This window comes from Drosophila gunungcola, chromosome 3R (assembly GCF_025200985.1).
Source record: "Drosophila gunungcola strain Sukarami chromosome 3R, Dgunungcola_SK_2, whole genome shotgun sequence".
Lineage (NCBI taxonomy): Eukaryota > Metazoa > Arthropoda > Insecta > Diptera > Drosophilidae > Drosophila > Drosophila gunungcola.
In genome coordinates this window covers 13,773,926-13,787,724 of record NC_069139.1, presented here as the reverse complement: position 1 = coordinate 13,787,724, position 13,799 = coordinate 13,773,926, and the positions used below count along the sequence as shown (strand labels likewise).

The 13,799-nt window shown below is 48.8% G+C and overlaps 3 protein-coding genes across 13 annotated transcripts in view; all 3 read left to right on the top strand.

Moving 5' to 3' along the window:
• The window catches only part of LOC128256195 (methyl-CpG-binding domain protein 5), a 29,304-nt gene extending 19,446 nt beyond the window's left edge, over window positions 1-9,858 (top strand). For 6 of the 10 annotated variants that reach the window (XM_052986446.1, XM_052986402.1, XM_052986433.1 and 3 more), the window contains 6 exons: window positions 429-783; window positions 4,142-6,510; window positions 6,571-6,664; window positions 6,726-7,082; window positions 7,364-7,754; window positions 8,494-9,858. In XM_052986446.1, the coding sequence (XP_052842406.1) occupies window positions 429-783; window positions 4,142-6,510; window positions 6,571-6,664; window positions 6,726-7,082; window positions 7,364-7,754; window positions 8,494-8,983 (4,056 nt within the window). In that variant the 3' untranslated portion in view covers window positions 8,984-9,858. The remainder of the gene's footprint in view (window positions 1-428; window positions 784-4,141; window positions 6,511-6,570; window positions 6,665-6,725; window positions 7,083-7,363; window positions 7,755-8,493) is intronic. The other 4 variants (XM_052986453.1, XM_052986464.1, XM_052986474.1 and 1 more) reach the window with 4 other exon arrangements.
• Window positions 9,859-10,504: 646 nt separating this feature from the next.
• On the top strand, window positions 10,505-12,229 carry LOC128256248 (bromodomain-containing protein 3). 2 transcript variants are annotated; one of them, XM_052986524.1, is made up of 2 exons: window positions 10,505-10,574; window positions 10,651-12,229. In XM_052986524.1, exon 2 carries the CDS (start codon window positions 10,688-10,690, stop codon window positions 12,212-12,214), a length of 1,527 nt encoding a protein of 508 aa, XP_052842484.1. In that variant the 5' UTR covers window positions 10,505-10,574; window positions 10,651-10,687; the 3' UTR covers window positions 12,215-12,229. The 2 variants fall into 2 exon arrangements, with proteins under 2 accessions (XP_052842484.1, XP_052842475.1); XM_052986515.1 differs by having other exon boundaries at window positions 10,528-10,574; window positions 10,641-12,229.
• A 649-nt stretch (window positions 12,230-12,878) lies between these two features.
• LOC128256345 (transcription initiation factor IIA subunit 2) lies at window positions 12,879-13,563 on the top strand. The gene is made up of 2 exons (XM_052986643.1): window positions 12,879-13,069; window positions 13,149-13,563. The coding sequence occupies exons 1-2, from the start codon at window positions 12,998-13,000 to the stop codon at window positions 13,395-13,397; spliced, it is 321 nt and encodes a 106-aa protein (XP_052842603.1). The 5' UTR covers window positions 12,879-12,997; the 3' UTR covers window positions 13,398-13,563.
• Window positions 13,564-13,799: the final 236 nt, after the last annotated feature.

Sequence of the window (13,799 nt, the reverse complement as noted above, 5' to 3'; positions counted from 1 at the left end):
ATTAAAAAACATTTTTGAGTAGTGTCACGGAAATACCGCCTAATCAAAGGGTATACAAAAGTAAGCGCCAAATGGCGCCTCAGGCGCTTATCTAATTTTGAACGAATGCGACTCACGTTTCTCATGCAAATTAATAGCGCACACCCATCGTGAATGAGTGTGTGAGTGCGGTTTTATGCGCCAATACAAATATGTTTAGAGTGGACCACTTGGTGTGCTGTTTGGGATTCTAAGCGCGCTGATTAAATTTTCGATTTCGTATTTGACAGCGAGTGTGGTCGTCGTTTGCGGTGGTTTCCGAATTGAGGGGTTTATGGGTGTTCTGCGGCTGTCGCTATCGACGATTCTGTCGAGTGGCGGCCCCTAATTTGATTGTTGCATACCATTTACACTAATTATGCCAATTTGTTGCCTTATGCTAATTGCAGGTGCCCAACATGCCTCTCAAGTTGCCAACGGAGGCGCCAACGTCGATGCCAACACCTTGCCTGCATCAGCGGCGATTTCTTGAATCTCAGCAGCTTCAGTTGCCACAACAACTGCAACAGCAACAGCAACACCTACAGCATCAGCAGCAACAACAACATGCTGTCAAAGATGTATCTGTAGCCGTGTCCGTATCTGGGCCAGCAGCTGTCAGCGAAGTGTTCTCCACATTGATGACATCGACAGCAAAAACGACGACAACGGCAACACCAACAGCGGCAACATCCATGCCAGCAGCAGCAACATCACCAGCCCAAGCGGCAACAACCACCACAACACATGAATTAGCCAACAAAGGTGAGTGGTAAAACACATCTAAATCCATTTAAGTACGGGGACAATATCTAAGACCCTGTTAGATAAGCGGAAACCATATTAGCCAAGGTTGTCATCATCTCACAAACATACATACAAGGTATTAGAAATATATATAGGATTACAGACTATGACGTTAAACATAACCGAGCAAATATTTAAGGATCAACAGCTAACATAATACAAAAGAATTAACCAAGATGAATATGCATCTTGATAGCTGGTGAAGAGCTAACTTATGTTTCTTCTCATGCTATGAGATTTGTTATATAGTAAACAGCAATCAATTGCCAAGCAAACTGATTTGAAAGATGTAAAAAAAATACGAATAATGAGTTAGTAACGGCTTTCTTTTGCACAGAAAATGCACTTTGAGTATTTTCCATTTCATTTGAGAGCTCTAGCAATGACGGACGTTTCCCTTATTTATCGGTGCCATGGCAACCCTGGCTGTCAAAGCTCCCCTGCGGGTGCTCAAAAGTATGCTATGGAAAAATGTGATGCCTGCATTTTTGCGCAACTGCAAAAATAGAAATACGACGACAACGACTGACGACGAGCAAGACGAAGGCGACCAAGGATGCACTGGCGGGGGGAAAGAGGAGGGAAGGCAGGATATGGCCGGAGGTGAGGCCAGGCCAAAGGAAAACTAGTGTAGATACGTGCGAAAAGTGCAGGTTGGGCCAAGGAAAATCCTAAGCAAAGCAAAAGCAAAGCCATGCCAAAATGGAGCACAGCAGGAACTGCACACAATCACCCTGGCACACTCCCATTCACATTTTTGCACTTACAGTTGGGCTCAGCTAAATAGCTTTGAAGATTTGATTTAAAAATCTTACACACAATAACAATTTCAACAAAAGTTCAACATTTTGTTGCACCCATTTTCAAAGGCCTTTAGAAATTTAAATTCTTTGCTACTACTTCAAAAAAATATTCTTGTTGTCGACATAGATTTAATTGGCTTAATCTAAACTAAATCTAATTTAAATGGTTGAGCTATTACTTGGACCTGTGCTGTGAGCACACATGCACGTGTGTGGTTGTACAAACAGATGCAATGGAAAAGGTGCTCGATGTTGACTGTGGCTGCTGCCAAGTGAAAAACGATGCCTAGACAATGATAAAGTGAAACTGCACACATCGAGGGGGCGGCGGAGTGGTAGATACAGATGGATATACCATACACAGGAAAATGGACGTGTGGGGGGGGGGGGGGGGGGGGTGGATTTCAAGGAAAGAAAAGGATAAAATCGCAAGGCGAGCGAGCGAGCGAGCGAGCAAACACAAACACAGCGAAAGCAACGAGTTCAACAAGCTTAAAACAGCATACTACGGTTGCTTTCGGGAGCTAGGAGACGGTTTGTTTGGGCATTGGCAGGAAGTGCATTTCGGATGCTTTCCACCCGTTTGTCGTCTGTTTGCTTGCCCCCTTCCAACACCCAACACCCATCCCCGCCCCCGAATCTTCAGCTTGTTTTGATTTTGTCTTTTGTGTGACCAGTCAAAGGAAGTTAACGCGCTCCAACAAAAACCAAAGCGTTAGTCAAAGACATGTCCCACCCGCACAGCACTCGGTTTACCCAGCCCCTGGATTTTCCCAGCCAACAGCTGCAGGCGCTTTAAGTCGACCAGAGAGCAGCATGATAAATAAATGTTATGTTTATTAAAGACCCCCGACTGCTGGGAAACATTTACACTTGAGAACGCTCCGAGCAGTTTGGACAGCTCGCATTGGGGAATGGGGTTTCGATGGCTTGGGCTTTGGATAAAGCCACACAGCTTCTTGAAGGTGACGCAAAAAGGGAAAACTGCTAAAGTTCGGCGTTGATTTCTGTGACTCAGGAAGCCAATTAGCAAGATATACAAAACTTTTCCCACTGAAAAAGTCATTTTGCATACAATATTGCTTCAGTTGTTGGTGGGGTATATTAAAAATATTGTGTATTTCGCTGGTTTACATAATATAAGTGAATACATTTTCACTGTTAGAATTGATTGATAAAATACAATAATTACAAAGGTGTTTAATAAATGTCAAAGCATATGTTTCACTTATCTTAGTCTTCAGAGATGGTTATGTAACCTTTAACTATCTTGAAACATTTTGCAGTGCACTTTTGTGTAAGGGTATTAATATTATATGCTGCTGCTCGACGAATGTTTGCATTGGATTCCCTCTGCAATCATCCGGGAAGCACTTGCAAAAACTTTTATTCTATTGACACCGCACCAATTCAGCCTCCGACTTTCCCCTTCCGACCTGCCCCCCCCCCCCCCTGATCTGCCAACGCCGCAGGCTGGCGGAGTTTTTGAAAGGGTTTTCCTTCCAGCAATTCAAAGCAATTTGATTTCCATTTGAGATATTTGCTCGTCGAGTGCAAGGAAAAAGGAAAACAACTGCAAAACTGTTGCCAATTTGGGGAAAAAGGGTTTCGCAGCTCGCACATTTATTCATTCATTTATTTCTGAAGGTGGAGATGGAGTAGGCGTGGCAGGGGCGAGGTGGACAAGGGAGACAGTTCAGCAGTTGGGCAAACATTTGGCAAACATTGTTAAAAACTTTAAAATGAAAAGGTTAATTGAAACAAAAGGGACTTGATGGCAAAAGTTTAACCGAGCGCGTCCACTGCGTGCCGCCCACCAGCCACGCCCACTGCCCATTTGCACCACCGACAACACATTCAGACGGGAGCGACCACTTGCAATCCTTGGGCGGGTTGAGAGTCCAATCAGCGTCGCATTAAAAACCCCACACAAAGCAAAAGTTTTCCACGATTTAGAAATTTTCGCGGGCCATCGCAGATAATTGGTGGGGGGCGTAGAGGGTGGTGTAAAAGTTGGTCAGACTGCGGTCTGTGTGGGTGTGGCAAGTATTTGCAAAAACATAAAAAAAAAATAGAAAAATCTCAACCTTGGCTAAATGAATTTAAATTTTGTGTGGCTGGTTCTGTTCTTTATTTTTTGTGTAGGTATTTAATTTTATTTTTCGAGGGATGCATCCCTTTTTTTTAAGGGGGTTAAGCTTTTTAATTATAAGTCTGCCATTATATGCTTACGCTTGAAAACCAGCGACTGACGTTGCGCCACCTAAACCCTTTTTTTTTTTTTTTGTTCGAAACATTTGCCGCACGTTTGTGTGCTCTGATTTCGGGATTCCTGTTGCTCCCCCGTTTTTACTCCACCACGCTTACAGTTGGCAGGACCTTTTGTGGGTGGTGTTTCTCCGGGAGGACACGTTGCGGGCACTTTAAGGACGCGACGCGCTTTGCATAAGCAAACCAAGGATATCTTGACCTTTCACTGACTTTGTCTTTTCAATTTGTTGCTCCATTTACAGACGCTGATTGCCACAAATACGGCAATACCAAATTACCTGCCTCGGTCCGGACCACGACCACGCCCACGCCCGCTCCAACGCCCACGCCGCCGCCGCTCCCGCTTCCGAGTGCGATGCCAACTAGTCAAACATTAACATTGGGCGGAGCTCCAGTTGGCGGCCACCCCAAACGTCCAGCTGTGGGCCATGTGATAAAACAGCCCGCCACCGCTCTTGCGCCGCCGCCCACGCCACCGCCCACCCCCCTAATCCAGCAGCAGCCCAACTTCAAGGACGATCCCGCTGGCTATCTGCAACAGCAAACAGCTCTGCTGCATAACAGCCTGGGAGTCGGCTTGGATGCGACCAAAACGTTGGCCGGAGCTTCTGCTGCAAGATCTCTGCCACAAGAGCCCGTCGTCCACAGCTCCCAGCAACAACAACAGCAGCAACAGCTACAGCAGCAACAGCTGCAACAGTTACAGCGCCAGAAGATCCGCCGCCTGTCAATCTTTGGCAAATGGGAAACGGATCCAGAATCTGTGGTTAATTCGCAACCAGCTACTAGCGGTCGCTCCCTGCAAGTGGACACCGCTGCCTTTGCCCGACCCCAGAAACCGCAGATAACCAGCGTAACAATGGTGCCAGCGCCCCAAGAGTCACCGGTATCGAGTAGTGCCGGCGAGGTGCTGGAGAAGCGACCCGAGCAGGTGGGCGCCATATCCACCAGTCACGAGAGTCCGCGACAGAGCCTCTCCTCACCCACGGACTCAGTTGACTCGGCCAAGAGCACGCCCTCCGCCTCGCCCAAGCCCCAGATGCATGTTCAGCTGCAGCCACAGCTGCTGCAGATGCGCACGCAGACCCAGGCGAATCTTGCAGCTCCAGCGCACGTATCCGTGCCCGCTCATGTGCGTGTGATGCGCCAGCAGCAGGCGCAGATCATTCCCGGCCAGCGGCTGCCAGTGGCCAGCAGCAGTGCGGCAATGGCCACGATGACGAGGAGCATAGTGACCTCCACGGCGGGCACGAGCACGATCACCGGTCGGCCAGTGACCACCACGTTAACCAGCTCGAATCCCACCGTTGCACAGCTGCAGACGATGGCGAACGCTATGGGTGGAGCTGGTGGGGGAGGGCAGTTGATAATGACGTCCTCGGGCCAACTGCTGGTCATACCGACGCCCAGTAAGCAGACGGCGCAGCACCATCGTCCCGGTCAGCACGGACAAGGGGTCATCATCCAGCAGCAGCAGCCGGCGGAGTTGCATCCCCAGCCAGGAGGAGGCTATATTGTCAGCCAGCCCGCTCCGGTGGCGGCGGCCAGTTCCAGCAGCAGCAGCAGCAGTACTGTGATCTTGAACTCCGGTGGGGCCAAGCTGTTGCACCACCAGATCATCACCTCGCAAGCCGGCCAGATTAATCAGGCGGCCGGAGGCGGGGCAGGAAATCAACCGCAGACCGTGCTGCTCAATACGCTGCCCAATGGCGGCTACATCGTCCAGCAGCAACAGCAATCGCAGACGCTGCAGCAGGCGGAGCAGAGCCTGGCCATGCCGCAGCCGCCGCCGGCGCAAACCCTGATCATCAGCTCGCCGGATACGAAGCGGAGGGCGCGGAAACGCAAGAACTCCATATGCCACACACCGCCGCCGAGTGGCTCGCCCGCCAAAACCCTGTCGCCCCAGATCTCGCCCAGCATCCCCAGCCAGGCACCAGCTCTGCTCCACCAGCAGGCGGCGGCAGCGGCGGCGGCTGCTCCCCCCCAGTTCCAGCAGCAGTTCCAGCTGAGTCCTGGTATCCAGGGCATTGTGGTCAACAAGCCCAATCCGCCGCAGGCCCAGCAGACACAGCAGCTGCTGCTGCAGAACGGCCAGATTCTCCAGCAAGTGAATCTCATCGGACAGCAGCTTCTCATGCCCGCCGGCCTGGTGATGGGGCCGGATGCTACTCTGTTGCAGATCCAGAACATGCCCACCACCAGTCTGATGACGCCGCAGGGACCTGTGATGCTGCGCACGCCATCTCCGCAGAGCAAGCCGTCGTTCATCTCGCCGAGCGCCGGCGGCCAGCAGTACTTGGTGGGTGCCAACGGGCAGTTGAGCCCCATCGGGCAGATCTACTCCACGCCCATGGGTCTGGTGATGCCGACTGGCCAGCAGGGAGGTGCCTCCTTCGTGCAGGCTAGTCCCACGACTACCACCATCCAGATTCAGCAGCAGCCAGCCCCGCAGCCCACCCAGATCAGTTTGCAGCCGGCGCAGGCTACCTACATGACGGAGTCGGCGATGGGTCGTCAGGGAACGGCGGCCAGCCCGCCGGACACCACCACCTGCAGTCCACGGAGTCCGGAGCGACCTCCCAGCCATCGGAGCAGTGGCAGCGATATGGTGAGTGCTTGAAAGCAACAAAAACCCTTGAATTTTTAACCAACGATTTCCCTTTTCTAGGTGCAATGTGTGTCCAGTTCGGAACCGGATGCAGCTGTATCTCCACAAAGCGTGGAGAGCCGGCAGTCACCGTCTTCAACGGACTGTGAGAGGAGTAAGTGCGTCCTCCGCCTTTTGGTACAAATAATTAATTCTATGACCTCTTCGCCAAACAGCCATGTGCCACAACAATCTGTTCACCCAGCCCAGTGGCATATACAAGCACTCGGAGCCCAAGATCAGGCGCATCCACATCACCTCGCAGGCGGCGGCCGAGAACGGGATTAGCCTGATGCAGGGACAAGGTATGCGACTGGCCACTTCTAACACGAACTCCACATCCGCATCCATGACCATAACATCGTCATCCTCGGCACCACTAACCACCACTGTGACGGCGGGTCACCGCCAGCTTGTGCAGCGCCATCAGGCCTTGCAGCAGCAGCAGCATCAGCAGCACACCCAAAGCATCTCTAAAAGCCATCCCAACACCTTCCTCCACAACCACAAAGTAGTTAGCGCTGACTACCAGGGTAAGGCCCCATCGCTGACCAGCACTAACTGCATCCACACGCTAACCCACCACCACCACCACCACCACCACCACAACACCAACACCACCACCCATTTGGCCACTGCATGACCGCCTGCACCATCTACAGCACCTGCACCTTTGTTTAGTTTGTAATCTCTGCCCTGTACTTCGTCTGTACTCCGCTGGTGCTGGGAACACCGAACACCGAATACCGAACACCCCCGAGTAACCAAAGCCAAAGCCCTAGTCTCTATGTGTGTGTGTGTGTGCCTTTCGTAGAGTCGCCCACAACGACGCAGCTGACAACTCCGATCCAGGATGCAGCACCACCACCCAGCAACGCCGAGAAGGCGGCGGTCCGGACGCTTACGAAGCGATCGCGTCGTCCGCAGCGAGGGGCTGCCCGTGCCACGCCCCTCCTGTTGCCGCCGCGCTCCTTCGCCATTGGGGAACTGATCTGGGGTCCGGCCCGTGGCCATCCCGCCTGGCCCGGGAAGATCGTCAAGATGCCCGACGGGGTGTGCACGCCGTCGCAGCAGTTCGACCACGTGTGGGTTCAGTGGTTCGGCGGCGGCGGTCGCTCCACCTCCGAACTGATTCCGGTCAACTCGCTGCAGAGTCTCTCCGAGGGTCTGGATGCACATCACAAGGCCCAGAAGGACACGAGAAAGTGAGCATCGAACAAGGGTGGGGATGGGGAATGTCTAGGCAAATATCAGGGCCGGGCTTGCAGTTAATCCAAGTTGATCCAACAGAGAACGATTTCAGGGACTTTCGGCAATAGGTGAACACCAGACCAGCACTGTAGAGCTGTATGTTTCATAGATCTTTTAATATCTTTATTACATTTCTGATCTAAAATTTGTTTCTATATTGAAGTACATGTATTTTAATACATGGTTTTTATTTCCGTTTGTAGTTTATTTTTTCAGAACTTTGATACCTTACAATTTAAGTAACATAATTAGTTTCATTTGTAGTTTATTTTTCTAGAAGTTAAATTTGTAGTATAATTTTGCAGCCTTTGTAGGCTTATCTTGCCAGTTGGACATTTGATATTATTAGGTGTGCAATTTAGCGATAAATCGGCATTTAAATGCATTATTAATTAATTTAATCATTGTTTACATTTTGACTTTTCATTTGCTAATTAATGTTCTTGTTTCTTTTTTTTTAAATGCGCTCAACCAAATCCAAAAATTAAACCCTGACCTGCCAACCCCAACGTGTATAACTCTGTGTGTGTATGCATAATCATCATCATCATCATGACCAACAACAACCCCACTCGAAAATGAAAAACCAAACCAAACCAAACTCGTACCGTACCGAACCGAACCGAAACGTACCCAACCTGAAACCAACCAAAAACTCAACCACATACACACACCCACCATGCGACCACAAAGGAGCCGCAAACTGAACTCGCAACTCGAGCGGGCCATACAAGAAGCAATGACTGAGTTGGATAACATTTCAGCCTCCTCGACTCCCGCAGCCACATCCTCCTCATCGCCATCAGCCACCACTGCTGCTCTGCCAGCATCGGGGCCATCTGTAATTGCCGGACAACAGCAGTATCAGCAGCATCAGCAGCAGCAGCAGCAGCAGCAGTCGCCCTCTTCAACGAACAACAAAATAAATGGACTCGCGCGGAGCAAGCGCCAGGCCAACACAAGTGGGGCCAGCATGGTGCTGACCACCAGCACGGCGGCCACACTGAGTGGCCTCTTCAATCAGCAGCGAGCCAAGCCCATACGCATAGCTCCGGCTCCACCCGTGGCCACAGCACCGGGCACCGGGCACATGGGGGCGATGCAAGGAGCTGGAGCGACTGCAGCCTCGACTGGGACGGGGAACGCTCTGGCCCGGGCCGAGATCCTGAAGCTGGCCAAATGACCAGTGCTGTCGACGATGTCGTCGACAGTAAGCACAGCCAACTACACGCTCGTCATCGGACACAAGTAGCGCCACGCAGGAGGCGATGCCGCCGGGCCATTCAAATAGCTATCCACATACGATACGAGTATAGAGTTTAGTGTTAGATGTCAGATGTATGATGTCAGACAGAGTTTGTTGATTTGTATTCTTCTTTACCAGACTCTCACACGACTCCCCGCTTAGTTGCGTCGCTGGGCGGCGCGCGCCACACTTTCGAAATAGACAATAAAACAACAAGATGATGTTAATGGAAATCAAGTTACAAAGAGTTCTTACCATAAGCGATAGGTTTTGCTTCTTAGAAATTTTGCAAATGTTTGCGTTGTTTTGTATATAGTAAACACCCCAAGCTACATAATATGTATGTTAGTATTAAGTATTTATTTATCGCATATAGATCCTTGGTTTTTATAGGTTTTGTTTTCGTTGCAATTTGTAGGTTTACCCATTATTTTTATAAATAGGTAGCTTAAGACTTAGCCACTAAGTTTAAAACCAATTTATTCATAAAAGAAAAACAGAAAACGCGAAAATGCGTTTAATAATTAAATTTGCTTTTTCAAGCAATCAACTTCAAATCAAAAGCAGCTACTGGTTTTCGTTTATTGCGTATGCCCAAAATGCTTTTTAAGCTCTAGGAGAACAAATTATTTATGTCGAACACAAACAAACCCTGAGAAGCGACGAAAGTATAATGAGAGAAATTATATTTATAAATTGTTATTATTTATTTAGTTGAAACTATTGTAAAATTATAATTGTAAAACAAAATACAAGAAACGAAATCACACTTAGCGGAACCACACAAAACAAATAAAAATTGAAAAACCAGAGATCATATTTAAGTTTTTATTATTGTGGTTATCATCATTTAAGATTTGAGCGGAGGACTTCACGGGTCTCCATTGCAATTAGTCCGTATCGCTTGTTATATTCTTGTCAGCCATCTCTTCCTCGATCCAATCTCGATAAAAGTGCACCCTGGTGTACACATTGGAAAGGCTTGGCGTACCACAGCCTAATCCTGCTATTGTTATCCCCATAATAAGCAGCGGGCTCCGGCGATCCAACACACAGCATAGACTCATTTTTATATCCTTCTGGTAGACTATAATGTTCATTTAAATACCGACACCTTTGTCCAAAGTTCTGAAGCTTCACTTTCATCAGTTCCTGGACTGCTCGAATCGTCCAGCATCCGTCTGACGCCATCTAATTGCTCCATGTGTTCAACTTTTCCAAAGCATTGAGAAAAAAATTCATAAAGAAAATAAACTCAATTCAATTTTTCTTATCAATTCAAATGGGTGTAGATTGATGTTTGGCATTCTAAATGGAGAAAAAGTATAAGCAGAAACCAAGGTTTGAGATTAATAAAATGGTTTTGCGAAGTGCATTCCTGATTAAACAACACACTAACATTTATAACGAAATACCATTGACTCTTACGTCAAATAGTATCACTTACAAATCATAACAAAAATATTCAGTAAACTCCGGGACTCCGAGCTGAAAGGAGCGGAGAATTCACCGGTCGGTTATACTAAATGTAAGAACTCGGGTTATTTTATATTGACAGCTCGAACTGCTAAAGAAATGTTTAATATTTGCTTAGCTTCAAGCAGAAATTCACATCTGCTTAGCTGAGCTAACCAAGGGTTTATGGCCGAGCCGAAGTCGGAGGAGCCGCAGGCCAAGCCTCCGCCGCGCAATGAACCGGATCTGCAGCCGGTGAATGGGATCGTCCAGCCGCCGGTCATTCCGCCGCCGAATCGACCAGGTCGCCGGACCAATGTGCTGGAGAACCTCAAGTCCGTGCTGAACTGCATCTGGCGGAGTCGCTGGGCCTATCACTTCCGCCAGCCCGTGGATGCGGTGGCCTTGGGTCTGCCCAACTACCACAAGTTGATCAAGCACCCGATGGACTTGGGCACGATCAAGAAGCGCCTGCACAACAACTACTACTGGCAGGCGGACGAGGCGCTGGATGACTTCGAGCTGATCTTCGAGAACTGCATGCTCTTCAACCTGGAGGGCACCTTAGTCCACCAGGCGGGCAAGGAGCTGCGGAACGCCTTCTACACTCGCCTGGCCTCGATAGATCTGAGCAGGGAGGAGGAACTGAAGCCCAAGCAGGAGAAGCGCAAGAGAAAGGCTACCGACGCACAGGACACTGCTCCGGTTTCAGCCGTGGCACCTCCTCTGGCTCCAAGTCGAACTTCAAGGCACTGTCCAACACCCATTCCTGGGATGAGCCCCCTGCCAGCTCCCCTTCGCCATATGCTGCCGCCTACTCTAATCCCCACTTATATGCCCAATTCCCTGGTAAATCCCTTTACTTCAATGCTCCCGTTTCCCTCGATAATATCGCCACTGAAGAATCCCTGGGAGTTGGCCCATTTAAAACCAGGAACTTTGGGTAACAATTTGAAATTGCCTTCAGAAAAACAGGCCACTCCGCCAAATCCCTATCCACCAATTGTCCTGCCACCTCCGTTGACTTCTGCTCCTCTTGAACCCTTGATTATGCCTCTGCCAAAAACTCCACCTTCACCTCCTCCACCTCCTCCGCCTCCTCCGAAACCCAAGCCAACTGTCATATGTTACAAGTCTCTGGACCGGATGATCGAGAAGCGCCACTGCGATCATCTCTTGAGGTCCATGGTGAAGCGAAAGCGGCGCCAGTTCACGTGGGCTTTCAATCGGGCGGATCACTGGCGCAGATACTCACAGAATCCGGACTACGACCACGACCGCGAGGAGAAGCTGGACTGGAAGGTGTTGCAGGATCGCTTGGATGCGGACATATTCCTGAGCCTGGAGGGTTTTGTGAGCTCAGTGCGAAGGATGTTCCAGAATGCATTGCGCTGCTTTCCGGACGACGGACTGGTCAAGACCTCGGTGAAAAAGTCCAATGAGATCTTTGAAAAGAGGCTGTGCAAGTACAAGGAGCTGATAGCCAAGGCCAAAGAACGGGCACGCGAACTGGTGGCCTCAAAGGAAAAGGATGTGAACGCACTTAGGCACCCAAGTGATCAGGAGGCAAGTGGTACCAAGATTGAAAGCGAATTGGAGCCCGCTTCAGAGGGTCTAAGGAAGTCGGAGACCCCGGTGGAGAAACCCGATAAAAGTGGCATCATTTCTCCATCTCCTAGTAAAGGAAGCAGTCCTGTCAACAGGACCCCTTAAAAGCTAATAGTACTTATCACACAAGCTTCGCTCTTCAACAAAATGTTGTTTATTAAAAATATCTTATCACATTGTATTGCATAGATTCATATTTTACTCAAGTTATTACATATATTTTAACTTTTATTACAGCCTTAACTGATTGAGTGATTTTGTTGTATGTATGATTATGAAAACTTTCATTTTTAAGAAGTATATTATTGTTAGCAATAATATACGTGAAGAGGCCATATCCAATATATACATTTTAAATCAGCACTACCAACCAAGTTCAGAGACTATAGCAGGCATTGTTCAATTATTCTTAAAAATCTGTATATTATTTATTACAGAGTTTTGTACCTTCTTGGTTAGAGATGGAAAAGAATAAGCTACGGTCAGATAGTTTTCTGAGACCTACTCCGCAGTAAGCGGGGACCTCCACCGCAGGTAGCAAAGCCTTACTCCGCGGCGAAGACACGTTCGATTTGCTTTTAAATTTTGATTTTTTATTATCGAACGTCGAACTAACAGCGAAATGTTAGCGAATCGTCGTACTAACAGCGAATGTTAGCGAAACTTCGAACCGACAGAAGGCAAGAGAGATGGATGGATAGACATCGATAGTCCCTGCCAAACATCGATAGGACCGATGCTTTGAAAAATCGATGTTGGCATCGAAGTTTCTCCACCTCTAGCCGCCCCCCACCCCTCATTTGAATCCACCAAAAAATAAAGAAAAGTGTCAAGTTTGCGAAAATTAGCAGGAAAAATCGTAGATAGGCCGAATTTAACGGAGCCACGATGTCTTACCAACTGTACCGCAACACCACGCTGGGAAACACCTTGCAGGAGAGCCTGGATGAGCTGATTCAGGTGGGTAATGGGCCCGCAAGATGGCCGCAGCCAACCAGAACGCAGTGTAATTTTCGGGATTCCATATTGTGTTCAATAGTACGGCCAGATCACGCCCGGACTGGCGTTCAAGGTGCTGCTGCAGTTCGACAAGAGCATCAACAACGCCCTCAACCAGCGGGTCAAGGCCCGCGTGACCTTTAAGGCTGGCAAACTGAACACCTACCGCTTCTGCGACAATGTCTGGACACTCATGCTCAACGACGTCGAGTTCCGCGAGGTGCACGAGTTCGTCAAGGTGGACAAGGTCAAGATCGTGGCCTGCGACGGCAAGAGCGGCGAATTCTGAGCACCACCGATCCGATCTGAACACCACACCACACCACACACCATTATTACCATTACAAGTAGCTGTAAGATTCGTAGCCGATAAGCTGGGTTGGCCACCACAAAATACCGACCGTGTGATGCAGCAGGCATTGCAAGAAATACACTGTTAATTCATAGTTCAACAAGTCGAGAATGTCAGTTATTCCTGGAGGATTTATTTTTGGAGTCCTTGTGAGGTTGGTAAACCATTCAAAGTTCACAAATTTGGGGTCTAGAAACCATACATACATACGTTTCTGGGAAAATCTCAGTAAAATCCTTTAGAATTTCCTCTTTAAAGTTCTCACTTTCGTTAGGATTGGTAATTTAAATAGGTTCTTAATATTCACAATAAATGTTCGAGAATTCACTATGAAAACGA